This window comes from Saccopteryx leptura, chromosome 6 (genome assembly GCF_036850995.1).
Source record: "Saccopteryx leptura isolate mSacLep1 chromosome 6, mSacLep1_pri_phased_curated, whole genome shotgun sequence".
Taxonomy (NCBI): Eukaryota; Metazoa; Chordata; class Mammalia; order Chiroptera; family Emballonuridae; genus Saccopteryx; species Saccopteryx leptura.
In genome coordinates this window covers 151432435-151455366 of record NC_089508.1, presented here as the reverse complement: position 1 = coordinate 151455366, position 22932 = coordinate 151432435, and the positions used below count along the sequence as shown (strand labels likewise).

The 22932-nt window shown below is 51.4% G+C and overlaps 1 protein-coding gene across 2 annotated transcripts in view; it reads right to left on the bottom strand.

Annotated features, from left to right (window-relative positions):
- CDHR2 (cadherin related family member 2) overlaps positions 1-18624 on the bottom strand; it is a 33940-nt gene extending 15316 nt beyond the window's left edge. The window contains exons 1-14 of one of the 2 annotated variants that reach the window (XM_066388371.1): positions 18520-18624; positions 13653-13719; positions 13308-13379; positions 7801-7940; positions 7599-7652; positions 6337-6426; positions 3711-3800; positions 2966-3091; positions 2726-2872; positions 2571-2646; positions 2357-2472; positions 2018-2251; positions 404-559; positions 159-320 (exon numbers count right to left, since the gene is read on the bottom strand). In XM_066388371.1, coding sequence (XP_066244468.1) covers positions 159-320; positions 404-559; positions 2018-2251; positions 2357-2472; positions 2571-2646; positions 2726-2872; positions 2966-3091; positions 3711-3800; positions 6337-6426; positions 7599-7652; positions 7801-7940; positions 13308-13379; positions 13653-13704 — 1515 coding nt within the window. In that variant the 5' untranslated portion in view covers positions 13705-13719; positions 18520-18624. The remainder of the gene's footprint in view (positions 1-158; positions 321-403; positions 560-2017; positions 2252-2356; positions 2473-2570; positions 2647-2725; positions 2873-2965; positions 3092-3710; positions 3801-6336; positions 6427-7598; positions 7653-7800; positions 7941-13307; positions 13380-13652; positions 13720-18519) is intronic. The other variant, XM_066388372.1, reaches the window with a different exon arrangement.
- Between the last annotated feature and the right edge of the window lie 4308 nt (positions 18625-22932).

The window sequence follows — 22932 nt, the reverse complement described above, 5'->3', positions numbered from 1 at the left end:
CACCCCACAAAAACACACCCTCACACATATTCACACATGTGTGCACACTTGCTGAGACCAAAGGCATCAGGTGATATGGAGACTCAGGCAGGGCCACAGACCCTCCTCTGCCCCTCTTGCGCCTCTTAGTCTGGCCCATCCCATCCTCCGTCACTCACATGGATGCTGTTAGTCACCACATAGCCGACTTTACTGTGCTCATAGACACTGAGGTTGTACAGGCTGTGAGGGAATGTGGGCCTATGGTCATTAATGTCTCGAAGGTGGATGGTCACCAAGGCCTCGGAGGAGTTCCCACTGACCGAGTCAGTGGCCACAACCTGAGGATAAGGAAGGAGGCAGCATCATTGGAACTAGAGTGTTCCATGGCCTGAGCTGCCCAGTGCCCCTAAACGCTCCTTACCTGCACCAGCATCACCAGCTGCTTCTCATAGTCCACCATCTCCGGGTCCCTCACCAGCACCTGCACATCAGCTGAGCCTGCCGCCTTGCTGGGGGAAACACTGAAGGCTGCAGCGTCAGGGCCTCTCAGGGACAGCAGGAAGGTGCCATTGCTGCCCTGTGGAGGGGGGCTGTATAGTAAGAACCCTACTTCCTGCAATGTACCCACCCACACCTTTCCCCAAGTCCCTGGCCTCAGGCTCCGCCTTAGGAAACCCTGTCCACTGAGGTCCCATGAGAGAGGGACTCTCCAAAAACTGAGGCACAACAGCCCTGGGAGACTGGACTGGTCACTAGTCCTTACAAAGGTGGGCTCATCATAAGACACCTCTAGGCTCTGTGGGCCCCAGGTCTAGGCTGCAGATGGAGCCCAGACACAAACACACCACTCCCATGAAGCATTGCAGCTAGCCTCCCTTCCCAGCCACCACTCACCAGTCTCCACCACGCGTGCCAACACCAGCACCACCAACACCCATCACACTCTACTAAACACCAACCTCCGACTCAACATACCCACCCAGCTCCCACCACCCAATATCACGCTCCGTTCCGCATCTTATACCAACTTGGTACCACCAGATACAATCAAACACCACCCGCAGCTATTATTCAATAACACCCACCATTGAGTGATGCCCACCACTCAATGTCATCCTCCACTTAGGAATACCCTGTAACTTGCCCTGGCTGGGTAGCTCAATTAGTTAGAGTGTCATCCCAATAGGCCAAGACTATGGATTCAATCCCTAGTCAGGGCACATATCAAAATTAACCCATGAGGCCCTGGATGATTGGCTCAGTGGTAGAGCATCAGCCCAGCATATGGACATCCCAGGTTTGATTCCCAGTCAGGGCACACAGGAGAAGCAACCATCTGCTTCTCTTCCCCTCTTCCTCTTCTCTCTCTTCCCCTCTTGCAGCCAGTGACTCAGTTGGTCCGAGCATCAGCCCTGGGCACCAAGGATAGCTCGGTTGATGTGAGCATTGGCCCCAAACAAGGGTTGTCAAGTGGACCCCAGTCGGGACACAGGCAGGAGTCTGTCTATTTCCCCTACTCTCACTTAAAAAAAAAAAGAATCAACCCATGAATGCATAAATAAGTGGAACAACAAACTGTTTCTCTTTCTCTCTCTCCCTTCCTCTCTCTCTAAAATCTATCAATCAGTTAAAAAGAATAATTTACAACTTAACACTCAGAGTACTGTGCGCTCAACACTGCCCACATCCCCCAATATCCAGCACCATCCCAACACCCCTCACTTCACCAGCCCCACCCTCTCCTCAACGTCACCAAAACCTGTATTCCACTCCGTCTTACCCAGCACCAGCCTCCCCTATTCACCACCACCTCGCTTCACCCGGAGCACAAGAACACCAGTGCAACATCCCCCAACATTTCCTTTATCACCCGACAGCTCTGACTCTCACCATCATTCTTGACTGGCACCACCACTGCCCACCGCTCACCCCCTCCACGCACTGCAGTACCCTGCTCTACATGCTATCCGAGCCTCCTTCCCCAGCCATCTCCTCGGTCCCTCTGCCCATGCCACCCTTCGCCTGGTGCACCTGCCTTGTCTGGGTCATGGACCACCATGGCAAGGTCTTCGATGGGGATGCGAGTGGAGGCATGCTCATCCACAGAGCCTGTGAAGCTGGCTTGGGCTTCTTGGGGGGCGAAGGTGCAGGTTGGGAGACTGCAGTTGAAAAACTCAGGTTTGTGGTCATTGGCATCTGTCACTCTCAACGTGACCCATATGCTCACCTTGGCCTCCTGCCCATAGATGTTGGGGTGCATCTCTGTGGCCTGAGAGCAGAGGTCAGAGGGCAGAGAATCAGTGCTCAGTGTTGAGATCAAAGGTCAGAGGTTAGAGAGTAGGGGTGGAAAGGGGGTGATGGACCTTTCACTCACCGTGACCTGTACCTGCACCTCCTCATCCTCCTCCAGCAACTGCTCACGGTCCAGGGAACCATCGACTCTGATCACCCCATCTGGCCCGATGTCAAACCAGCCAGGCTTTGTGGAGTCTGGCAAGAGGCAGCAGGAGCAGCTGTTTTCAGAGGCTCTGACAGAGCTTCTACCCCTCCTCACTTCTACCCCAGCCTGGGGCCACCCTGATCCTCACTGGAGATGATGTAGGTCACCCTATCATTGATGCCTTTGTCTCTATCCACAGCCTCCACTTTCAGCACTGAGGTTCCCTGCAAGGAGACATGGTCAGGGTGCAGACCCTTCTCCATCTCTCATCTCCACCTAGAATTCCCCAAGTCCCAGGCATACCTGGGGTGCATCCTCAGGCACAGAGGCCGAGTACAGCTCCCTGACAAACTGGGGGTCCAGGTCCGGCTGGTCGATCACAGAGATGGACAGGAAGACAGGGGAGGAGCACTGGGTGATGAAACTGTTGTTGTACAGGCCCCCGGTGTCCTGTGACGAAACAGGCCTCCGTGAGCGGGAGGCCTCTGTGAGCGGGCTGCATCCCAGGGCCCAGCCCCCAGCTGTGCCCGCACCCCCACTCACACAGGCACTCAGCTTAATCTGGTAGAAGGCACTCTTGTTGTTATAGCTGAGGCTGCCACTGAGAATGATGGAGCCATTGGGCAGGATCCTGAAGAGGTCCTTGCTGTCCCCAGTGCTCGGGATGACCTGAGGGAGAGCATAGTCAGGCCAAGCTCCCAACAGCCCTGCCCCAATACCTGCTCTGAAGGACCTGTGGTCGAATCCCACTCTGCCACTGACCAGCCCTGCAACTTTCACCAGGTGACTTAGCCTCTCTGAGCTTCGGTTTCTGAGCCTCAGTTTCCTCTGGGAAGTGGGCTCAGGTATTTGCCTCAGGGGGTTGAAAGGAGGATCAAACAAGTTGAGGTATGTGCCAGGCAGGTTGTGGGTGCTCAGGAGCTACAGCTAGAAAATCTGTCTTCATGAGAAGTGGGGTCATATCCCTAAAGTCTGTGTAACTCTGAACAAGACCCTGGACCTCTCTGAGCCTTGACTTCCTCCTCTACATTTGATGTGACATGTGCTCAGTAAAGGTCCAGACAGTGCCCCTGGGAAGAGGGTGGGAAGAATGGTCCTGTACTCAGCAGGTCCCTCCTTATGCTTTTGGGCCAAGTGAGGTCCAGAGGGGCCCAGCAGAGGCTTGAAGATCAGGGCTGGACCATGCACAGACATCTTCACCCAGACCTCAAGGTCCCTGCCAGTTGTGTGGGAGATGCTGCCCCCTGGTGGTTGTGAGCGGTGGTGGGGCATACACTTCCACACTCACCTCCTCCACGTAGTATTTCACAGCACCCGCAGACCCCGTGTCTTTGTCCTCAGCCAGCACCGTAAACACTAGGGAACCGATCGGCATGGTCTGTAACAAGGGACTCGTCACCTATGAACTCCAATGCATTTCCTTCACGTCTGAATGCATCACATCCCCACCCTGAGCTTCAGTCTCCAACTGTCCCACGGGATAAGGACAGCACCTTCCAGGGCCTGAGTTCCAGCGTTCCAAGGATATTCCCTTTTCCTTCCCAACTAGGCTGGGCCTCTGGAGGCCACTGTGGGGCAGGGAACAGCATCCCCCCACACCTCCTCTCCTCACACAGCCTCCCTACTGCTTGAGCTGGCTTCTGATTGGCAGTGACTATTCCGGAACCCAGGATGTCGCTCCCCTGATCAGACATCCCTGTGGGCTCTCTATAGCCTACCGCTGTAGGTTCCAGGCGGCACTCTGCAGAGCTAGAAGGTTTTTTGGGGGGTTTTGTTTTTTGGGTTTTTTTGTATTTTTCTGAAGTTGGAAACGGGGAGAGACAGTCAGACAGACTCCCGCATGCGCCCGACTGGGATCCACCCGGCACGCCCACCAGGGGCGACACTCTGCCCACCAGGGGGCGATGCTCTGCCCCTCCCGGGCATCGCTCAGCCAGAGACCAGAGCCACTCTAGCGCCTGGGGCAGAGGCCAAGGAGCCATCCCCAGCGCCCGGGTCATCCTCGCTCCAATGGAGCCCTGGCTGCGGGAGGGGAAGAGAGAGACAGCCAGGAAGGAGGGGGGGGGGGTGGAGAAGCAAATGGGCGCTTCTCCTGTGTGCCCTGGCCGGGAATCGAACCCGGGTCCTCCACACGCCAGGCCGACGCTCTACCGCTGAGCCAACCGGCTAGGGCCGCAGAAGGTTTTTTTAGAAGGCCTTTGCTGCCTGAGACCCGGCCTTGCAATTCCTGTCCACACCCTATTTTCACATAGTGGTGGCCAACGAGATCCTTGAAAATCATGAATCAGGCTACATCGGTCTTGTGCTAAAACTACAATGATTCCCCATACCAGTCAGAATACAGTCCATGCTGCCTCCATAGCCCTCCCAGGTTGGGCCACTGCCTACCTCTCTGACCTCCCCTCCCTCACTTTACCTTGGCTTCCTGGCTAAGCCCAGAACACGCAGCTCATCCCCATCTCAGAGCCTTTGTATCTTCTGTTCCCCTGACTGGAGTGTCCCTTTCTGGAGCATGCTATAGCCAGCTTCTTCTCGCCATGTAGGTCTCTGCTCAGATGTTGCTTTTTCTGAGAAGCCTTCTGTGACTGCTTAACCTAAAGCAGCCCTTCCTCAGTCACCTGCTCTCACTTTGCCCTGTTTTATAAGCTCTATGGAGCTTCACACCATCTGAAATAATCCTGCTTAATTAATGTTTCCTTGATTAGTGTCTGTGCTCTTGACTAGAATGTGAGCAACTGAAAGTGGGCAACCAGGTCTATCTCGTTCACCAGCTCTCCTCAGCACCGAGGACACAGCTGGCACACAGTAGGTGTTCCATCAGAGCCTGTTGAATGACTGTCTGGACCTCACCAGCCTCAAGTCTGGTGTTGCATGGAGACCTAACCTCGTGGGTCTCAAAAGCCACGTGGTAATAAAGGTACAAGAGTGGTGTTGTTTGCTGATCAGGAGCCCTTGGAGAACCTCTCTCCACTCATGCAGTTCAAGTGAGGTTGCCTCCCCTTACTAGAGGGCAAGGCTCATGACACAGACCTAGCCAATCAGTGCATTCCATACCCAAAATGAGCCAATAAGAGTCAGCCCTGGGGTTTTGGCTGGAACCACTGAGAAAGAGTCTGTTGAAGTTGCAAAGCTGGTAGGATGAGATCCTGGAGCTGCTGGGGACATTTTTATCCCCACAAGGGAGAACTATCTCCCTACCCCAGGAAGGAGGCAACAAGAGAAGCAGAGCTGAGAGTTGGAGGGAAAGCTCTCTTTTTTTTTTTTTTTTTTTACAGAAACAAAGAGAGTCAGAGAGAGGGATAGATAGGGACAGACAAACAGGAACGGAGATAGATGAGAAGCATCAATCATTAGTTTTTCGGTGCGACACCTCAGTTGTTCATTGATTGCTTTCTCATATGTTCCTTGACCCATAGGGCTACAGCAGACCAAGTAACCCCTTGCTCGAGCCAGCAACCTTGGGTCCAAGCTGGTGAGCTTTGCTCAAACCAGATGAGCCCACGGTCAAGCTGACGACCTCGGGGTCTCAAACCTGGGTCCTTCCGCATCCCAGTCCGACGCTCTATCTACTGCGCCACTGCCTGGTCAGGCGAGAAATCTCTTTTTGATGGCATGGTTTGAATAACCTGGATCTGGCCATGAATCTAGATATACCTCTAATTTTTCCAGATACATAAGAAAATCAATGCTTTTATAATTAAAAGAATCCCAATCCGGTCTGAATGATTGCCAAATGCTGCTGTACCTATTGTTCATGGGGTAACATCCCCTCGATTTGGTTCCTGCAGCCGCCCCTTCTAGCAGGTGCTCTTCCCCTCCAGGATCCCCAGCTGGCTGCCTCTGGTCCTTCCCACTCTGAGAAGAGCTTCTAGGATACATGTCTCCCACACACGCGCCCTTAAGGCAGATGCTACCTCGCTAATGCTGGTGGAAAAATTGGTGGTCTTGAAGACAGGGGCGTTGTCATTTCTGTCCTCCACGATCACCTGAAGTTCTCTTACCGCCTGTGGGGAGAAAGCCCAGGTAAGCCCAGAAATTGTAGGCTCCCGAGAGAACAAAATGAGGAGCACCTGGGGGAAGAGCAAGCTGACATAGTTTCTCAGATAGACAATTAGGTGATGGGGTAACCTTTTATTTGATACCATTTCAAATGCCAGAAAATTTGCTAGTACAGAGAACTCCTTATATATCTTTCATCCAGGGTCGCCCCTTGTTTGGTTTTTCTCTCTCTCTCCATATTTACTGAACCATTTGAGTGTAAATTGCAGACATCATTAGGTCACTTTTTAAAAAATCTAAAATGTGCCTGTTCTATTACAAGGATATTCATGTTAGCTTTGTTTGCCAGTGTATAAAGCTGTGGACAACCCAAATGTCCATCAGAACAGACCAGCTAAAGCACCATGCTTGGGCCCCTTGCTGGAAGAGAAAGACCGGGACTCAAGCCCAGACACAGAATGAGCTCCCAAGCTATGAGTTGAGTGGACAGGCAGTTCAAGGCTATATGTACAGGAGGCTTTCACGTGGGCATCAGAAAATGCACACAGAACTACGACCATCCTTCTGTGGACAGGGGGTGGATATGAACACTTAGAAAGGGCAGGAAAAAACACAGGGCAGTGGACACTTCAGGTGGAAGTGGGCTGGGAGAGGACTTGACCTTTATCTGCAGTTTTTGAGATGTTTACAAAGATAATGTATTCATAAACATCCAAATCAATGAAATGATTTTTTTCTAATGGATAGGGTTGAGGAAATATGTTATAAAGACATAACACTCAAATTTCATGGACACAAGGCACATTAGTATTTAGAAATATGAGCATCAATTCCAACACATTCAGCCAAAGGAGCAGAAAGAGATCACCTCAGGAGTTGAGTAGGGAGGTATTTGGCATGTGTTTTTTATTAATATGTGTATTAATTAATAACATAATCAGTTATGTTTATAATATAAACAATGTTTTATATCATTAAAATAAATGTATAATAAATATTAAAATCTTGGTAATATTGTGTAACAAAAAGTGGACAAGTATAACCTTGATAAAATAAACACTCAATTTCTTTTCTGTTAACTGGGGCTCTCTTCTTTAAGGCAGGAAACACAGTCAGGAGGGGGTCATAGTCCCCTGATCTCTAACCCCTAGCCCAGCCTGAACACCCCACAACTCACTGCATTGTTGTAACCGTCGCTCACGGAGATGTTAACTGTGAACCAGTACAGTGTCTGCAACGGGAGGAGAGACGGGGTTTAAGGTGAGACCCTGCTTGCAGTGAGAGCACAGCCAGGGCACCCACCACCAGGACACGGGCTCCCAGGGCCCTGACATCTCCCTGTTCCCCTCACGGGGCCTTCCCAGGCCACTGCCCTTTACCTCATAGTCCAGAGGGCTGGCCAGTTTCACTTCCCCAGTAGCTGAGGTGACAGTGAAGAAGTAGGCTTTGGGGCCACTAATCCCATAGATCAGAGGGTCCTGGTCCTGGTCCTCAGCTACCAACCAGAAGGCCTCAGCACCTAGAGACAGGACAGGGGATGCCCAGGGTCCACAGCCACCTCTTTCACAACTGGCCTGGCCAAGCTGCCCATGAGGCTAGGCTAGGGCACCTGACTTCTCTGTGCCCAGAAATCTGGGAACTTTCCAGGTCCCAGGGCTCCGGCCCCAGCAGTCCTGGGCATCAGGTTTGGTGGTTGTCACTCAGCACCCACTCAGAGGCCCCTTGAACACAGCATCCTGCTTTCCTTTGGGGGAATGAACCCAACTGCACGGGACTCAGGGGGGTGGGCTGTTACCCAGGCCTCTCCCCTCCCCAGCCCGGCCTCAGGACCTGCCCTCCTAAGATTCTTTGAGAAGACCAAAGAGGATTGGAGTTAAGGTGTCTGGCTGTAGCTGCTGGGTACTAGGGTACTAGGGTGGGGGGCTGCTGAAGACCCTTGGAGGGGCCTGGGCCCCTGCTAAGTCTTCCATTCACCCTGGGGGCTTGCCCAAAAGCTGCCAGGACACTCTGCTCAATCAGGCATCTGCTGCTGGTCTCTCGAGCCCCCCAGAGCATACCCTTGGGCAGAGCAGGTGTTGGAAACATTGGGGGGCTAGGTGATCCCAAGGTCATTGTCTTTCCAGCCTGAAAGAAACTTTTACAGATTCCTCAAATCCACACATGTGCCCCCAGCCTCATCTCCTTTGCCCCATCCAACCTCTGTACCACCTCCACACAGAAGGTCCTTGCCTCTGTGCCGCCAAGCTGTCAGACAGCTGCTCATTAGCAAGCGCCTGCCCCGTTTCGTTAAGCTGTGCTTGCTCCCTCGGGTCCCCCCAGGGTCCCTGGGGCTCCACCATTCAGTACAAGGGCCCAAGAGGTATGGTCAGGGCCCGTGATACTTTTAGGGTCCCACAAGAATGTTTAATTTATTTGAAAATCGGAAAGAGGAAATGATTATAGTCCAGCCTGCATATTTGCCTTCACACCAATGTAGCCATAAAATACAATTTTAACATATTTTTTCTGGAGAAAGGGGCCCACAGGGCAGAAGTGCCACAATAGTCACATGCAGCCATGGGGCCCGTGCCCTGCTGAGGATCTCAGAGAACCCAACCACCTCCTCTTTCCCATGACAGCCCTTCAGGGACAGGCCTGGCATGGTGCCCCAAGCCTGCTTTTCTTTTCTCAAACAGCCCCAGCTCCTTCAGCAACTCTTTGGAAAGCTTGGTCACAGTTCCTCCTCATCAAGCCCCCCTCCTCCAGGAAGACTGCTTGGCTTATGTTCTGCTAAAAAGATGTCAGTGTCTGCATTATTATTCCTTGGGTATAAGACACACTGCTAATTTAATCACTGCCGGGGGGGGGGGGTCACTCTGTGATAAGTGACTACCACAATTACAAGACATATCCTGATTCCGAAATGCCAAAATGCAAACAAATAGGGACCTTACGCCAAAGGAAATACAGGCGGTGGTGTGTGTAAATCCTTCCCTGTGTACCTGTGTCCTTGGGCATAGAAAAGTGTATCAGGGAGAAAATGCTTTTTAAAAAGTCTACTTGAAAAATAATTAAGTGGGCTCTGGCAGGTTGGCTCAGTGGTAGAGCATCAGCTCAGCATGTGGAAGTCCCGGGTTCAGTTTCCAGTAAGGGCAAACAGGAGAAGTGACCATCTGCTTCTCCTCCCCTCCTCCTCTTCTCTCTCTCTCTCTCTCTCTCTCTCTCTCTCTCTCTCTCTCTCTCTCTCTCCTCTCACAGCCATGGCTCAAATGGTTCAAGCAAGTTGAGCCCAGGAGCTGAGGATGGCTCCATGGCCTTGGCCTCAGGAGTTAAAATAGCTCCTGAGCAGTGGCCTCAGATGGGCAGAGCCTCGCCCCAGAGGGGGCTTGCCAGGTAGATCCTGGTACATGCGAGAGTCTGTCTCTGCCTCCTCTCCTCTCACTAAATTAAAATAAATAAATAAGTAAGTAAAAGTTTGCCTGCCAACAGACTGTATTGCACAGTCTGAGTGTCAGGAGCACAGGTCTCTAGGGAGGAAGGACAGGGTGGGGCAGGGTGACTAGAAGGGGAGAAAGAAAGGACTAGGGGTGTTGGCAACATGCTGTGTCGTGATCCCGTGGTGGTCATGTGTGAGCCCAGTGTGCTTTTCTACACATATATTACACACATATTTGCCTTACATCACTTTGCTTTTACAAAATACCTAATTAGTACCTGTTTTTGCTAACCAAAAGAAATCCAAGGAGGGTTTTCACTTTTAAAAATAAAAATTGGGTCAGTGTTTGTTGCCTTATGGAGGCAGCATGAGCCCCGCAGCGAGGGGCCCACCTAGCACCTTCCCTGGGTCCCCCCCACCAGCATTGCAGCACGGGGCCTACAGCTCTGAACTGTGTCTGTCTCAGTTTATTTTGTGCACCTGTTAGCAAGGTGTGTCCTAAGGTATCAGAAAAGCCTAAGAGAGCTTTTAAGGGGGTTACATTTAGCGTATAACTGGACATAATTAAGCATTTTGATCGTGATAATGAAATAAAAACATTGTATGTGCATTGAATTTTGGGTCTGGGAATGCTCCAAGCATTTTCCATGCAAACTCATGGTAGTTGCCTCTCCACTTAATGCCGTTTCAGCTCAGAAAAGGCTTCAGAGGGACACTGTACTTTGGATAGTAGGGAAAATCTGTACTTCAAAATAAAAAGCCCGAATAACATATTTTTAAATCTGATTGGAAATGCTTTTGCATGCCAAGAGAGTTGTAGACTTTGTCTCAGGAAGGAGGAAACTGCTCTTTGGTTTAGAGGAGCCATGTGGTTATGAAAGAGGGAAAGACCCTCATTTGGTCTAGCTGAGAAGGAGCCAAGTGCCTTGCTCTGAACAGTAGAGTAGTAACGAGCTCCCGGGAGGCTACAGAGGGCAGAGTTTGCAAGGGTCCTGGGGGTGAGGAGAGGAGGAGGCAGGTAGGGGTCAAGGAACCTGCGCCAGAGTGGACACTCCCTTGCTGACAGTGAGTACTGGCTTCCTACTGAGTACCATCATTTCCTCCCTTCTCCACAAACCCTCAGTAAAGGCTGGAGCTGGTCAGGAAGAAGAAGGAACAATAGTCAAGCCACAGCCTCCAAAAGAACACACATAAGAGCAGCCTCTGAAACTGGGATGGGGACTCAAGCTGTTTAATTTAGACAGTTTGAGTCCCCATCCCAAAGGGTTACCGTGGAGAATGGAGGTCTTGAGGTCATTTGGGTTACATATATTTGCGACATTTGTTTGAAGGTGTGTGTGTGTGTGTGTGTGTGTGTGTGTGTGTGTTTACATATGACCAAAGAGGTATGAAAATATGTGTAAATATCATTAACATGTATATGTTACTTCTCTGTTCTACAAAGAACATTCATAAATATCAAATAGTTTGCCTGATTTGTGGTGATGCAGTGGATTAAATGTCAAACTCAAATGTTGAGATGGCCACTTTGAAACCCTGAGCTTGCCTGGTCAAGGCACATATTGGGAGTTGATGATTCCTGCTCCTCCCTCCTTCTTTCTCTCTCTCTTCTCTAAAATGAATAAATAAAATCTTTTAAAAATAAATAGGGAGTTGATGCTTCCTGCTTCTCCCCCATTCTCTCTCTAAAAAAGAATAAATAAATGAAATAAATAAATATCAAATAGTTTGACTTCAGCCCAGTCCTGCAGGGAAAAATATAGTGTCATCTCAGAGTAAAATAAATGAGACTATCACCTCCCTCATCCTGGGCTCTAAACCTTTGTTAATATAACCCTTAATAGACTTTATTGTCCTGGCAATCACATCCAAATAGATGTGGCCTTTGTGGCTGCAATGCTCATCCCCCATCCTTTCCTCCTATACCCATACCCAGGTTTTTGAATCCCAGTGGACTTCTTTGATGCAGTCTCTTGCTTCATCTGGTAACTTTAGATACCTGGGACGCCAATTCTGACTCTGCTGACTATAAGATGTCCCTCAATATCCACATCCCTTTTCTCTCAGACTAACAGAAAGAACCCTTGATTTTGAGCGAGCACACAGCCAACCAAAACTAAAGACCACATTTCTCAGGTTCCCTTGCAGCTAAGTGTGGGCACATGACTAAGTTGTGGCCATTGAGATGTGAGCAGATGTAATGTGTGTAATAGCTGAAGTCTGTCCTATGATAAAGGGGGGAGCCCTCTTGCCTTTTCTCCTCCTGCTGGCTGGAATGGGGTGTGGCGTGAGGCATCATAAACCATGTAGATGAGGGCCACACTCTAGGGAAGGCAGAACAGGGAACATCCTGATGGAACATAGCCTCCAACAACCCTGGACTTTGCAGCTCTAGACTGCTATGTCAGAGAATAATAAACCCTCATCTTGCTTACACATCTGTTTTGGGGGTCTATTATGTACAGCTGGCCTTACATTCCAATGAATACAGTTCTCTATCATTTCTGCTTCTCCGACCCATATCCCACCTTCTGGGAATTAGGTATCCAGCCTTATAGCTTCAACTGAAAGGATGTTTCCCAAACATCATACACTCCTGCATGCTGCCATGGTCTTTACCATATACACGATTTTTTTTTTTTTTTTTTTTTTTTTTACAGAGACAGAGCGAGAGTCAGAGAGAGGGATAGATAGGGACAGACAGACAGGAATGCAGAGAGATGAGAAGCATCAATCATCAGTTTTTCGTTGTGGCACTTTAGTTGTTCATTGATTGCTTTCTCATATGTGCCTTAACCATGGGGCTACAGCAGACCGAGTGACCAGCTCAAGCCAGCAACCTTGGGTCCAAGCTGGTGAGCTTTGCTCAAACCAGATGAGCCTGTGCTCAAGCTGGTGACCTCGGGGTCTTGAACCCAGGTCCTCCACATCCCAGTCCGACGCTCTATCCACTGCGCCACGGCCTGGTCAGGCGATTCATTATTTTTGATCAACTTACTATTTCATTTATTCTAAAAACAAGCATTAGACTACTGCTGTAAATGGAAAACCCATCTCCCTTGCCATAGATACAAAGTAATTCTACAAAGGCAGTAAGAGCAAAGCAAAGGTGTTCATCTCTGGTGAGATGTGGTGAGGGGCTCTGAGCCTTAAGCTTGCTCTCTCTTTGTTTGGAAGGAGGGAAAAGCAGGGGTGGATGGAGATTAGCCAGTGAGGGAAGTGTAAGAGAAATAATGAGACCAACGGACACTTTCTCCTTGGGGAAACCAGAAAGACAGAGAGATGGAAAACAGGAGAACTGTTCACATGGGAGTCTGATTATCAGATGCTGTGTGAGGGCCCTGGACCCAAATGCTGAAGAGGATAAAGCAAACTTCTGGAACAAACTCCTTTCAAGCCTACATGGGAGCCCCCGGAACCCTCTTGTGGGTAAAGGTTTGGCATAGTCAGGGCACAGGGATGGTTACTCACCCACAGGTAGGTCTTCTGGCAAGGTCACTAATGTCATGTTGGACAGGAACGTAGGGGCCACATTGGCTGCTACTGCAGAGACACAGCACTGGGATAGTGAACACCCCTATGACGTCTGAAACCCTATCTGGCCCTGTGGGAGCCCACATTGATCCCACTGGTCAACCTTCAGTCCTGCTCACCCGCTTGGGTCTGGATTCCTCCCTGGACCTCCCCAGGCAGCCAAACAGGGGGCTGGGTCATTGAAGCTTTGTGTTTGCTGATGAGGGAGCCCCTGCCTTCTGGAGGGTTCTGCCCGGGGTCCCCAGGTTAATGCTGCTCTGGTGTGGGAGGGGAGGTACCTACCAGGCATGATGAGGGCAGGAAGCAGTAGACAGGACAGCCTCAGCCATGCCATCACGTCTGGAGCAACCTGGAGGAAAAGGCATCAGGGAAAGGGCACCTGTACTCAGGCCTTCCTCCTTTGGCAGAGCCCCACCTGTGTGGTCTGACCCAGGTCCACCCATCACGCCATTCAGGGGTTCTCCCCAGGTCATTATCACGCCCACCCTTTTCCAGGTGTGCTAGGGTAAGCAGGGGTCAGAGGGAACTAAGGTGAGCAGGGTAGCTGAGCCTGGTCCAGAGCCCCAGCCTGAGACTGACCTTGAAATTGATCTGAGCTCAGAGCCCACCATGTAGCAAGCACTGATCCAAGCACATTAGAACCATTACCTCCTTATTCCTACAGCTATGAGGTGGCTGCTAAGAAACCAAGACTGAGGGAGTACAGGGCTTGCCTGAGGCCACACAGCTCGATGACAAGGCCATGCTCTGAACACAGGTCCCTGGGACACAAACTTTATTCCCTCAACACTGCACTGTTCTCCCTGTTTGAAGTGCTCACATGCACAGGGCTGAGAAGAGCAGTCTTGCTGGGTATTGCCTGCCCTTCTCTGACCTGTTTCCTCCTCTGTAAGATAGGAAGGATGACTCTAACAGGTGGTTGGGGGAAGGAATGAGGTAGATGAGAATAAAATGTGCCGGCTTAGTGCCTGGCACATAGTAGGTGCTCAGCAAATACAAATCCCTTCCTTCTGCATCCTGCAGGGTCATCTTCACTTTATCACTGCTACAGCCAGTACAGTCACCATGGAAACTGCTCCATGCTCTCCCCTGCGCCCATCACCATGCCCATGCTCTGATACCAGAGGTCAAGGACAGGGTGGGCTGAGTGTGGATGAAGCCAAGGACTGCATTTCTGTTCATTCCTTGCAGTGTGGCTCTCACCAGTGCCCCTTGGGAAGTGGCTGTGGAAACTGCTGGCTTGCCAAGGTCCCCAGAGATGAGAGCAGGGGACAGCCCATGTACTCAACAGGAGGGCTACACTTGGCCAGGCTGGAAAGTGCAAATGGGCCCAGCTGCTCAGGAGGCATTACGTCCTCAGTCCTCAGAATCACGTGTGCTGAGCCACAGTCCACAGTGAGATGAAGACAACGCTGTGGTAGGTACTGGTGCAACGCAGTCAGGGTCAAGGGTAGTGACCGAGGCGGTCCTTGAGCTGGCTGTGCAGGCGGGGCTGGGGACACGGGCTGCAGTTCAGTTTAGGGATGGAAGCAGTGATGGTGGTGATATGAAGTAAGGATGGACATGCTTGTAATGTCTGTGATGACAGGGTGGAGAGGGATGGTGCGGGGTTGGGATGGTCATGGTGGTGGGCTGACAGTGGAGAAGCAATGCAATTGGGCACTGATGACGATGGTAGGTGCTGGTGTCACCGGGTGAGCAAACCCAGTGCACTGGCTGGATGCAGCTAGTCCTGGCTTTTCCTTGTGCTGTGATCTTGGACTTAACTCCTCACCTCTTTTGTTTTCTTTTGTCCCCTCCTTTAGAGGTGAGTCAGCAGTCACAGGACAATTAGTTACAAAGCCTGCGCTCCTCACCATGACAAAGTTCGCCTGGTGCAGTCTGCCGCTGGAAAGACAGGGAACTCCTGCCCTGGACCCAGCCCCTAGCGGCAGGGAGCTGGCCCAGCCACATGCTGTGGTGGGCACTTTGTCTCATACCGTTTAGTCCTCAACCTACCGTGGCACCAGAGGAGAAGGAAAGTGGCCCAGTCAGTAATGGGATCAGAATCCAAAGCTAGAAGTCTGTGCTCGCTCTTTCTTGGCTTCCAGTTTACCCTTTCTCGTTGGCCAGAGCTCTCCCAGTGCCTGCAGAGCCCCTGGGTGAGGTCAGGGAGAACTGCCTCAATCAGGAACTCCATTCTGCAGGAATCCCTGAGTCCTCCACCTCCAGGCTCCCTTCTCACACACAGCTCATCCAAGTCTCTTCCAACTACCCCCCTTCCATTCTCAGGGGGCTGCGGGAAGCCTTACTCAGAGCAGCATGGTGACCCTGCACATTTTCATAAGGGTCTTGACAGTCTTTCCCTGCATCTAGTCCTCACCATACCCCTGGAAGGAAGAATTGTTAACCTGCCTTATGCCTGAGTCCCAGAGAAGCTAACACTCCTGCCCAAAGCCCCCACGCCAGCTCACTGACTCCCTGCCCAGGGCTCCTCCTGGCTCCTCCTTCCTGCACTGCCAGGATCTGCACTAGGTTTCACACAACCTCCTCCTTCTCACGGAGACTTTTACAAACACGCTCATTTGATCATAATGAGGCCAAAGTCCTATGATTCAGAGCGTCATCCCTGGATTCGGTCACCTGAGAAAACTGTGCAGAGTCTGCATGCACTGGGGGAAGGCACACGAGAACCTGGCCACCAGTGAGCATTCCCGCCTCACTGGGCACAGCCACACCCAGGCTCAAACCTCTGCCACGGTTCACTGGCTGATTGCTGCCCCTCAGCCTGGCAGGCTAGGTCCTCATAGGTCCTGGGCCTCTCTTCCCACACAAGCCATTCTGGCCAGTGGCATTGAATGCTCCTGCTCTCTGTCCAACCCTATGTTGTCCTTCCATAAGTACTTGCATATGTGTGCCCTGTGCCCAGGATGCTGGACCTCGCCTTCTGGCATGTGCGGAGTCTCTCCACCCTCTAAGGCAGGTGGGGCGTGGAGCCATGTTCAGGCACCAGTGACCCTGCCTCTGGACTCCAAGCTCCTTGTACCCCAACAGGGGCAGTGGCCACACCAGGTGCAAATGGATAAGAAGTGAATGGTGAGGACAAGAAAGGGGCCTCATATTAAACCTGACAAGCTCAGGGGAGGCCTGCATGGTGGGTGGCCTTACAAACTCAGAGACCTAAAGTAGCCACATAGGATAGTCCGAAATCATAACTTGCGAACTAAAAGTGAGTCATGCAGGCAGTCATGTCTAGGCCTGTATCTTCCTTGACAAAGGTCAATCTTTACCTTAACAGAGCCTGTCTATTGTCTTTTTGCATCTAAGATAACACAGCTTTGGAATGTCAGAGTGAACCACTTTCCAGACCCCTCAGGGGACAGTCTCCCGCCAGAGCACAGACCACAGAACCCTCATTGTGGTCTTGTTGCCCACATATCTTGTTACACTGGTGAGTCCTGCTATAAATGTACCCAACAGTGTAAAAGGAGATGTGTTTATACTTTTTATCCAAATTCAGAGATTTCCCCTGCTCTTCTTTCTCCCGTCTCCCTAATCTATCACCAGTGGATTTCATGTAACCCCCTAACATCTTCCCCTTTGATTCTGATGAATATAATAATTCATAAAACTGCCATTTTCCAGAGAATTTTTACCCTCTCCCAGCTCCTCAGCCTCGATAGGAGGAGGCATCACCACAGCTCTCAACAGCCCATGGCTCCAAGATGTTCTAGGATTTGGGGAGCCCAGGCCTTCCCAGGGCCTTCCGCAGGGCTGGAGGGGGAGGGGCCGCCTCACTCGCAGGTCCCCAGCAGGAGGTCCCACCCCTGCTGCCAGGCCACCACCCATGCCTCTGACTGAAGGCACATTCACTTCCGCTTCCTCATGCCCTTCCCACAGCTGTTCCCAGGCTGCGGGTATGGTCATTCCAGGGTCCATGTGAGGAAACTGAGGCTTGGAGACACTCAGAGAGTGATTGATACCCAGAGCAAGGGCAGAGGGTGAGAACCAGACTGGCTCTAAAAGCAGGAGGCCCTGAGCGAGCCTTGGTCAGAGCTCCATCGGACTCCACATGGGCCACTCCTGTGCCCACAGGGCGGGCACCAGCCCAGCCAGTTTGGTGCAAGGATGTGGACCCCAGGGCTCTGGGCTCCCTGCCTGGGCTTCCCCAGTGCCCACACCCTGGGCTGTTTCACGGGCAGTCAGATATGGAGTCCAATGGTCCTGGGTTCAGATTCCAGCATTTCACTTAGTCACTGTGCCATGCCAGGCACGCCCTTATCCCGTTTCCTTCAGCCTGTTTCCCTGGTGAGAAATGGGGCGAGGGTAAAAGCCACAGAGTCTACATGTTGGTCACAAGCGGTTTGGGATCAGTTAGATCCCAAAGTGCCCTCAGCACCTGTTTTATGCCTGGTGCCCAACCCAGGCGACCCTGCCTCAGGGAGGACGCCCAGGCCTGGCCCCGGCTTCAGCTAAGTTTCCACCGGGTGTACCAGGGTAAAGACATGTGTCAGGGTCTGGGAACGGGCCATCCAGCCGGTAGTCCAGACAGACACTTCCTAGTGCTGGCTGAGGTGGCACCTGGGCCACTCATTGACCACAGGCCCAATTCTGCTCCAGAGGCTCCAGCTTCCTTTCTACACTATTGCCATCCCATTGTATAGGTGAGGAAACTGAGGCCCACAGAGTTACAGAGCCCACCCACAGTCAGAATGGAGCTAGGATCTGAGCCCAAACTGCTCAGTTAAAACCCAGCTTTCTCCTCAAGCTCTGAGGATCCAGGCTCAGCCACCATGACTTCCTGAGAAAGAGGAAGCTTCCTGAGAAAGAGGCTCGGGCAGGTTAGCTTATTTTCCCAGGGCCCCTGCCTTCTTCCCATCCTGTGAAGACTCCTCAGTGGGTCCAAAACCCAAGGCTTTGGAAGGAAGGAAGGGAACCTCCCAAACCCTGAGAAGAGGTGTTATTGGCCCCACACTGCAGTGAAAACAGGCCTGGCAGCCAGGATGGCACTTGCTCCAGGGCTGCTCGGCCCGGCACCTGTGCTCTCTCCTTGTGCCCAGCGCTCCAACCCAGCTGTGGTGGGACCCTCAAAGCTCGCCTTGGCCCCAACAGCCCTACACCCGGCAGTTGACCCCAATATCCTGTTGCAGCAAGGCTGTGTGGCCCCTACCTGTGCCCCAGAAGGGGCTGCGGAAGGATGAATGGGCACCGCAGGCACAGGTGGACACCTTCTGGGGCCTTCCGCATGCGACTCACAGACTTTGTCACGATCTCCACCTCCCCTGAGCAATCATTAACCCTGCCAGAGATCGTTCCTCCCAGGATGGGAAAGACTCCTCCGAGGATGCTGACGACAGCTGAGCAGGAGGCAGGGGGACAGGGCCTCAGCGACAGGCCCCAGAGCTCCAGGGAGGGAGGCCCAGGCCACAGAAGGGAGGGCCTGGCAGAGCCCGAGCCCAGAGCACCTGGCAGCCAGCCCCAGCCTTGGGGCAGGCAGGAGGAGGGGAGGGTGACAGACATCCAGAGCACTGTCAGAGCCCTTGGTTTCCTCCCATACAGGAGTCCTCAGTGACTGACGGGGCACCTGTGGAGAAGGTGAGAGAGGGTAAGGTCAAGAGAGGGAACGAGTAAAAAAGTGTAACCATCAAACATGAGGTGTGCACAGAGGAGTGAGGCCAGCCTTGAGTTTGGACATTGTTGTTGTGACCCCTGCTGAGGCCCTCAGAGGGTGGGACCCTCCCTGCGGGGCTTCATCTCCCTCTCCCTGTAGCACACCAGACACCTGCATTTGTAACTTGGAAAAAGTAATGTTACTTATGTCACGGAATTCTTCCGAGGTTAAAGTCAGAAAATGGAGATGCCATTCCAGGCATGGGGCCTGGCACTTAGCAAGGAGCCCACCGCCACTCGTCTGGGCTCCCAGGACACTGAATCTGCAGCCTTCTTGGGGCACAAGCCCACTGTCCTGTCATAACTCTGAGTGACCCCCTCCTCATGGGCAGTAGATATGTATCAGTTAGTTACTATACGCCAGGCACTAAATTTAACAGGGATGTTTGTTCCCCAACCTACCAAATTTAAACAGATTATCTAAACATACATACATGTACCTCCCTGTTCACAACAGCATGTTCACACCAGCTAAAGTGTGTAAACAATCCAAGTGTCCCTCAACAGATAATGGATTAACAAAATGTGGTCCAAATATACAATGAAACATTATTCAATCTTTAAAAAGGCGGGAAATTCTGACACATGTTACAACATGTATAAATCTTGAGGACATTATACTGAGTGAAATAAGCCAGTGACAAAAAAGGCTGGTTTTTAATTTTTTTAGAGAGAGAGGGAGAGATATGAAAAGCATCAATTCGTAGTTGTGGCACTTTAAATGTTCATTGATTGCTTCTCATATGTGCCTTGACCAGAAGGCTTCAGCCAAGCCAGTGACCCCTTGCTCAAGCCAGCAATCTTGGGCTCAAGCCAGCAACCATGGGATCCTGTGGATGATCCCATGCTCAAGCTGGTGAGCGTTCACTCAAACTGGTGAGCCTGCACTCAAGCTGGCGACCTTGGGGTTTTAAAGCTGGGACCTGAGTCCCAGGTCGATGCTCTATCTACTGTGCTTCCACTGGCCGGGCCTGTGTGAGTATATTTATATGAGAAAACTAGAGTAGAAAGATTCACAGAGACAGAAAGTAGAATGGTGGTTGCCAGGAGCTGGGAGAAGGGAGAATGAGATGTTTGTGTTTCATGGGCAGAGTTTTAGTTTTGCAAGATGCATGAGTCCTGAAGATGGATGGTGGGGATGGCTGCACAATGTGAAAGTACATAATACCACTGAACTGCACACTTCAAATGGTTAAGATGATAAATTTTACATTATGTGTATTTTACCACAATAAAAACAAAAAAATTAAAATGCTGCAGGCTAGCCTGACCTGTGGTGGCACAGTGGATAAAGCATCAACCTGGAATGCTGAGGTCACCAGTTCGAAACTCCAGGCTTTCCTGGCCAAGTCACATGTGAGAAGCAACTATAAGTTGATGCTTCCCACTCCATCCCACTTCTCTCTCTCTTTCATCTTTTTTTTTTTTTTTTTTTTTTTTTGAGAGAGAGAGAGGAGAGATGGGATGGGGGGGACACACCAGGATCTGGGAACTCTGGTGAAATTTTGAGTTCTGACCCCTGAAAGGTGTCTTCTCCTGTGTGTCTTCAAGGACTGGATGCTACTGTAGGTGGACGGCCCTTGATATGACTATTACAAGGCAGTTGCTCACGGATCAGGTTCAAGGGTCAAGGCCTGCATTCAATTTTGGTCAGGCAAGTTCCAGAACCTCTCTGAGCCTCAGCACCCATGATATGTAAATTGTGGGTGATGTATAAAAACCTGCCTCAGAGGCTCTGAGCGTCGGCCTGGCATGCAGGAGTCCCAGGTTCGATTCCCGGCCAGAGCACACAGGAGAAGCGCCCATCTGCTTCTCCACCCCTCCCCCTCTCCTTCCTCTCTGTCTCTCTCTTCCCCTCCTGCAGCCAAGGCTCCATTGGAGCAAAGTTTGCCCAGGCACTGAGGATGGCTCTGTGGCCTCTGCCTCAGGTGCTAGAATGGCTCTGATTGCGGCAGAGCATCACCCCAAGATGGGCAGAGCATCGCCCCCTGGTGGGCGTGCCGGGTGGATCCCGGTCAGGCACATGCAGGAGTCTGTCTGACTGCCTCCCGTTTCCAACTTCAGAAAAAACAAACAAACAAACAAAAAAACCTGCCTCAGAAAGGTGGTGGTGAGGATGAAGTGAAGCCACACATTTAAAGTCCCAAGCACAGTTCCTCACCCAAAGTAAAGTCTCAGCAAATGTGTTTGCAGTGTGTGGTGGGATGGCTGGTGGCCTAACTGCTAGCAGGACAGGCAGGGGTCTCCATTCCAGGCTCCAGGTCTGCCCCGGACCAAGGGAGTCAGCCTGTCTGTCTGCCCACTCCCTGCTCTCCCTTCCTCCCCATGCTGACTGCTGGAGCCAACAGCTCTGAGTCACTGCTTTGGCCCCCAGAGGGTGCATCCTGGCCTGCCCAGACCTTTGGACAGCATCTGGAAGAGCCAGGTGTGGCCAGTTGTTGTCTTGCCATCTTGAGTGGCATCTGCCTGCCAGCCACAAGGTATCTGAGGTTGAGGCCCAGGTTCACTTCAGGGAATGGCAGGTAGCCAGGCAGAAAGTGAGGCGAGGAGGTCAAGATGTGGATTCAGATGACCTGGTTCCTAATCCCCTTCCCACTACTTACCTGCTAGTAGCCTTGGGCAAGGCAGCTCATTTCCCTGAGCCTCAAGGTTCTCTTCTGTAGAATGAGCATAACAGCAGCCCTCAACAAAGTTAATGAAGATCAATCAGGTAATGCAGTCAGGCACTTAGCACAAGGCAGGTGACAGAGAGACGTGCACATAAAGAAGCAATTCAGATGCATATCAGCCTTCCTTCATAGCCACTGTCTTAGGTGTATGGTTTCTAAAATTTTGAACAAAAAACTTTTCATTTCCTATCTTTGCTGGCAACCTACTGTGTGTACCAACTATGTGTTCAGAAATTGATCAAGTTGAACCTGACTGGGCAGTGGCGCAGTAGATAGAGCGTCAGACTGGGATGCGGAAGACCCAGGTTTGAGGCCCCAAGGTCTCCAGCTTGAGCGAGGGCTCATCTGGTTTGAGCAAAAAAGCTCACCAGCTTGAGCTCAAGGTTGCTGGCTCGAGCAAGGAGTTACTCCATCTGCTAAAGGCCCGCGGTCAAGGCACATATGAAAAAGCAATCAATGAACAACTAAGGTGTTGAAATGCGCAACGAAAAACTAATGATTGATGCTTCTCTTCTCTCCATTCCTGTCTGTCTGTCCCTGTCTATCCCTCTCTCTGACTCTTTCTCTGTCTCTGTAAAAAAAAAAAAAAGAAAGAAATTGATCAAGTTGAAATCAAGTGCTCACTTGTCCCTGGCTGTATGACTTTGAGCAAGCTGTTCCTCACTGAGTACACTTTTTTGTCAGCAAGCAACATGGAGACACCCCCCCATACACACACACACTACACTACACACACTACACACACACAGTGTACAGCTTCAAAGGCCATCTGGAGAGCCTGCACTGAAGGTAGCTCTTTGCTATGAATGTGTCCAAGCCCTCCTCAACTTCCCAGTCATCCTTCATGCTGCACATGGCTTTGCCAAGTACAAAACTCCTTCACTGCTCTGATCTACAGGCAAAGGACTGGCCTAAGAACATGTCAGAGATGCACAGCCTCCCACCCTAGAAAGAACTTGGGGACCCAAGAGAAAAACTCCCCCCAGCATCCAGACCCCTGATCCCCTTTCCAGGGCACACATTCTCTCTAAACATCCCGTTTGAAGTGGTTGTTCTGCCATAACTTGCACACTTCCAGTGATGGGGAGCTCACCTCCTCCCATGGCCACCCCTTCATGGCCCCAAGTGTACATGTTTTGAGTTGAGTGCTGCCTTGGCCACTTCCCCTGGGTTTGCATTCTAGGAGCACAGACCCCACTTCCGCTCTCTGATCTGGACAGCCCCACTACCAGCCTTCTCTCACG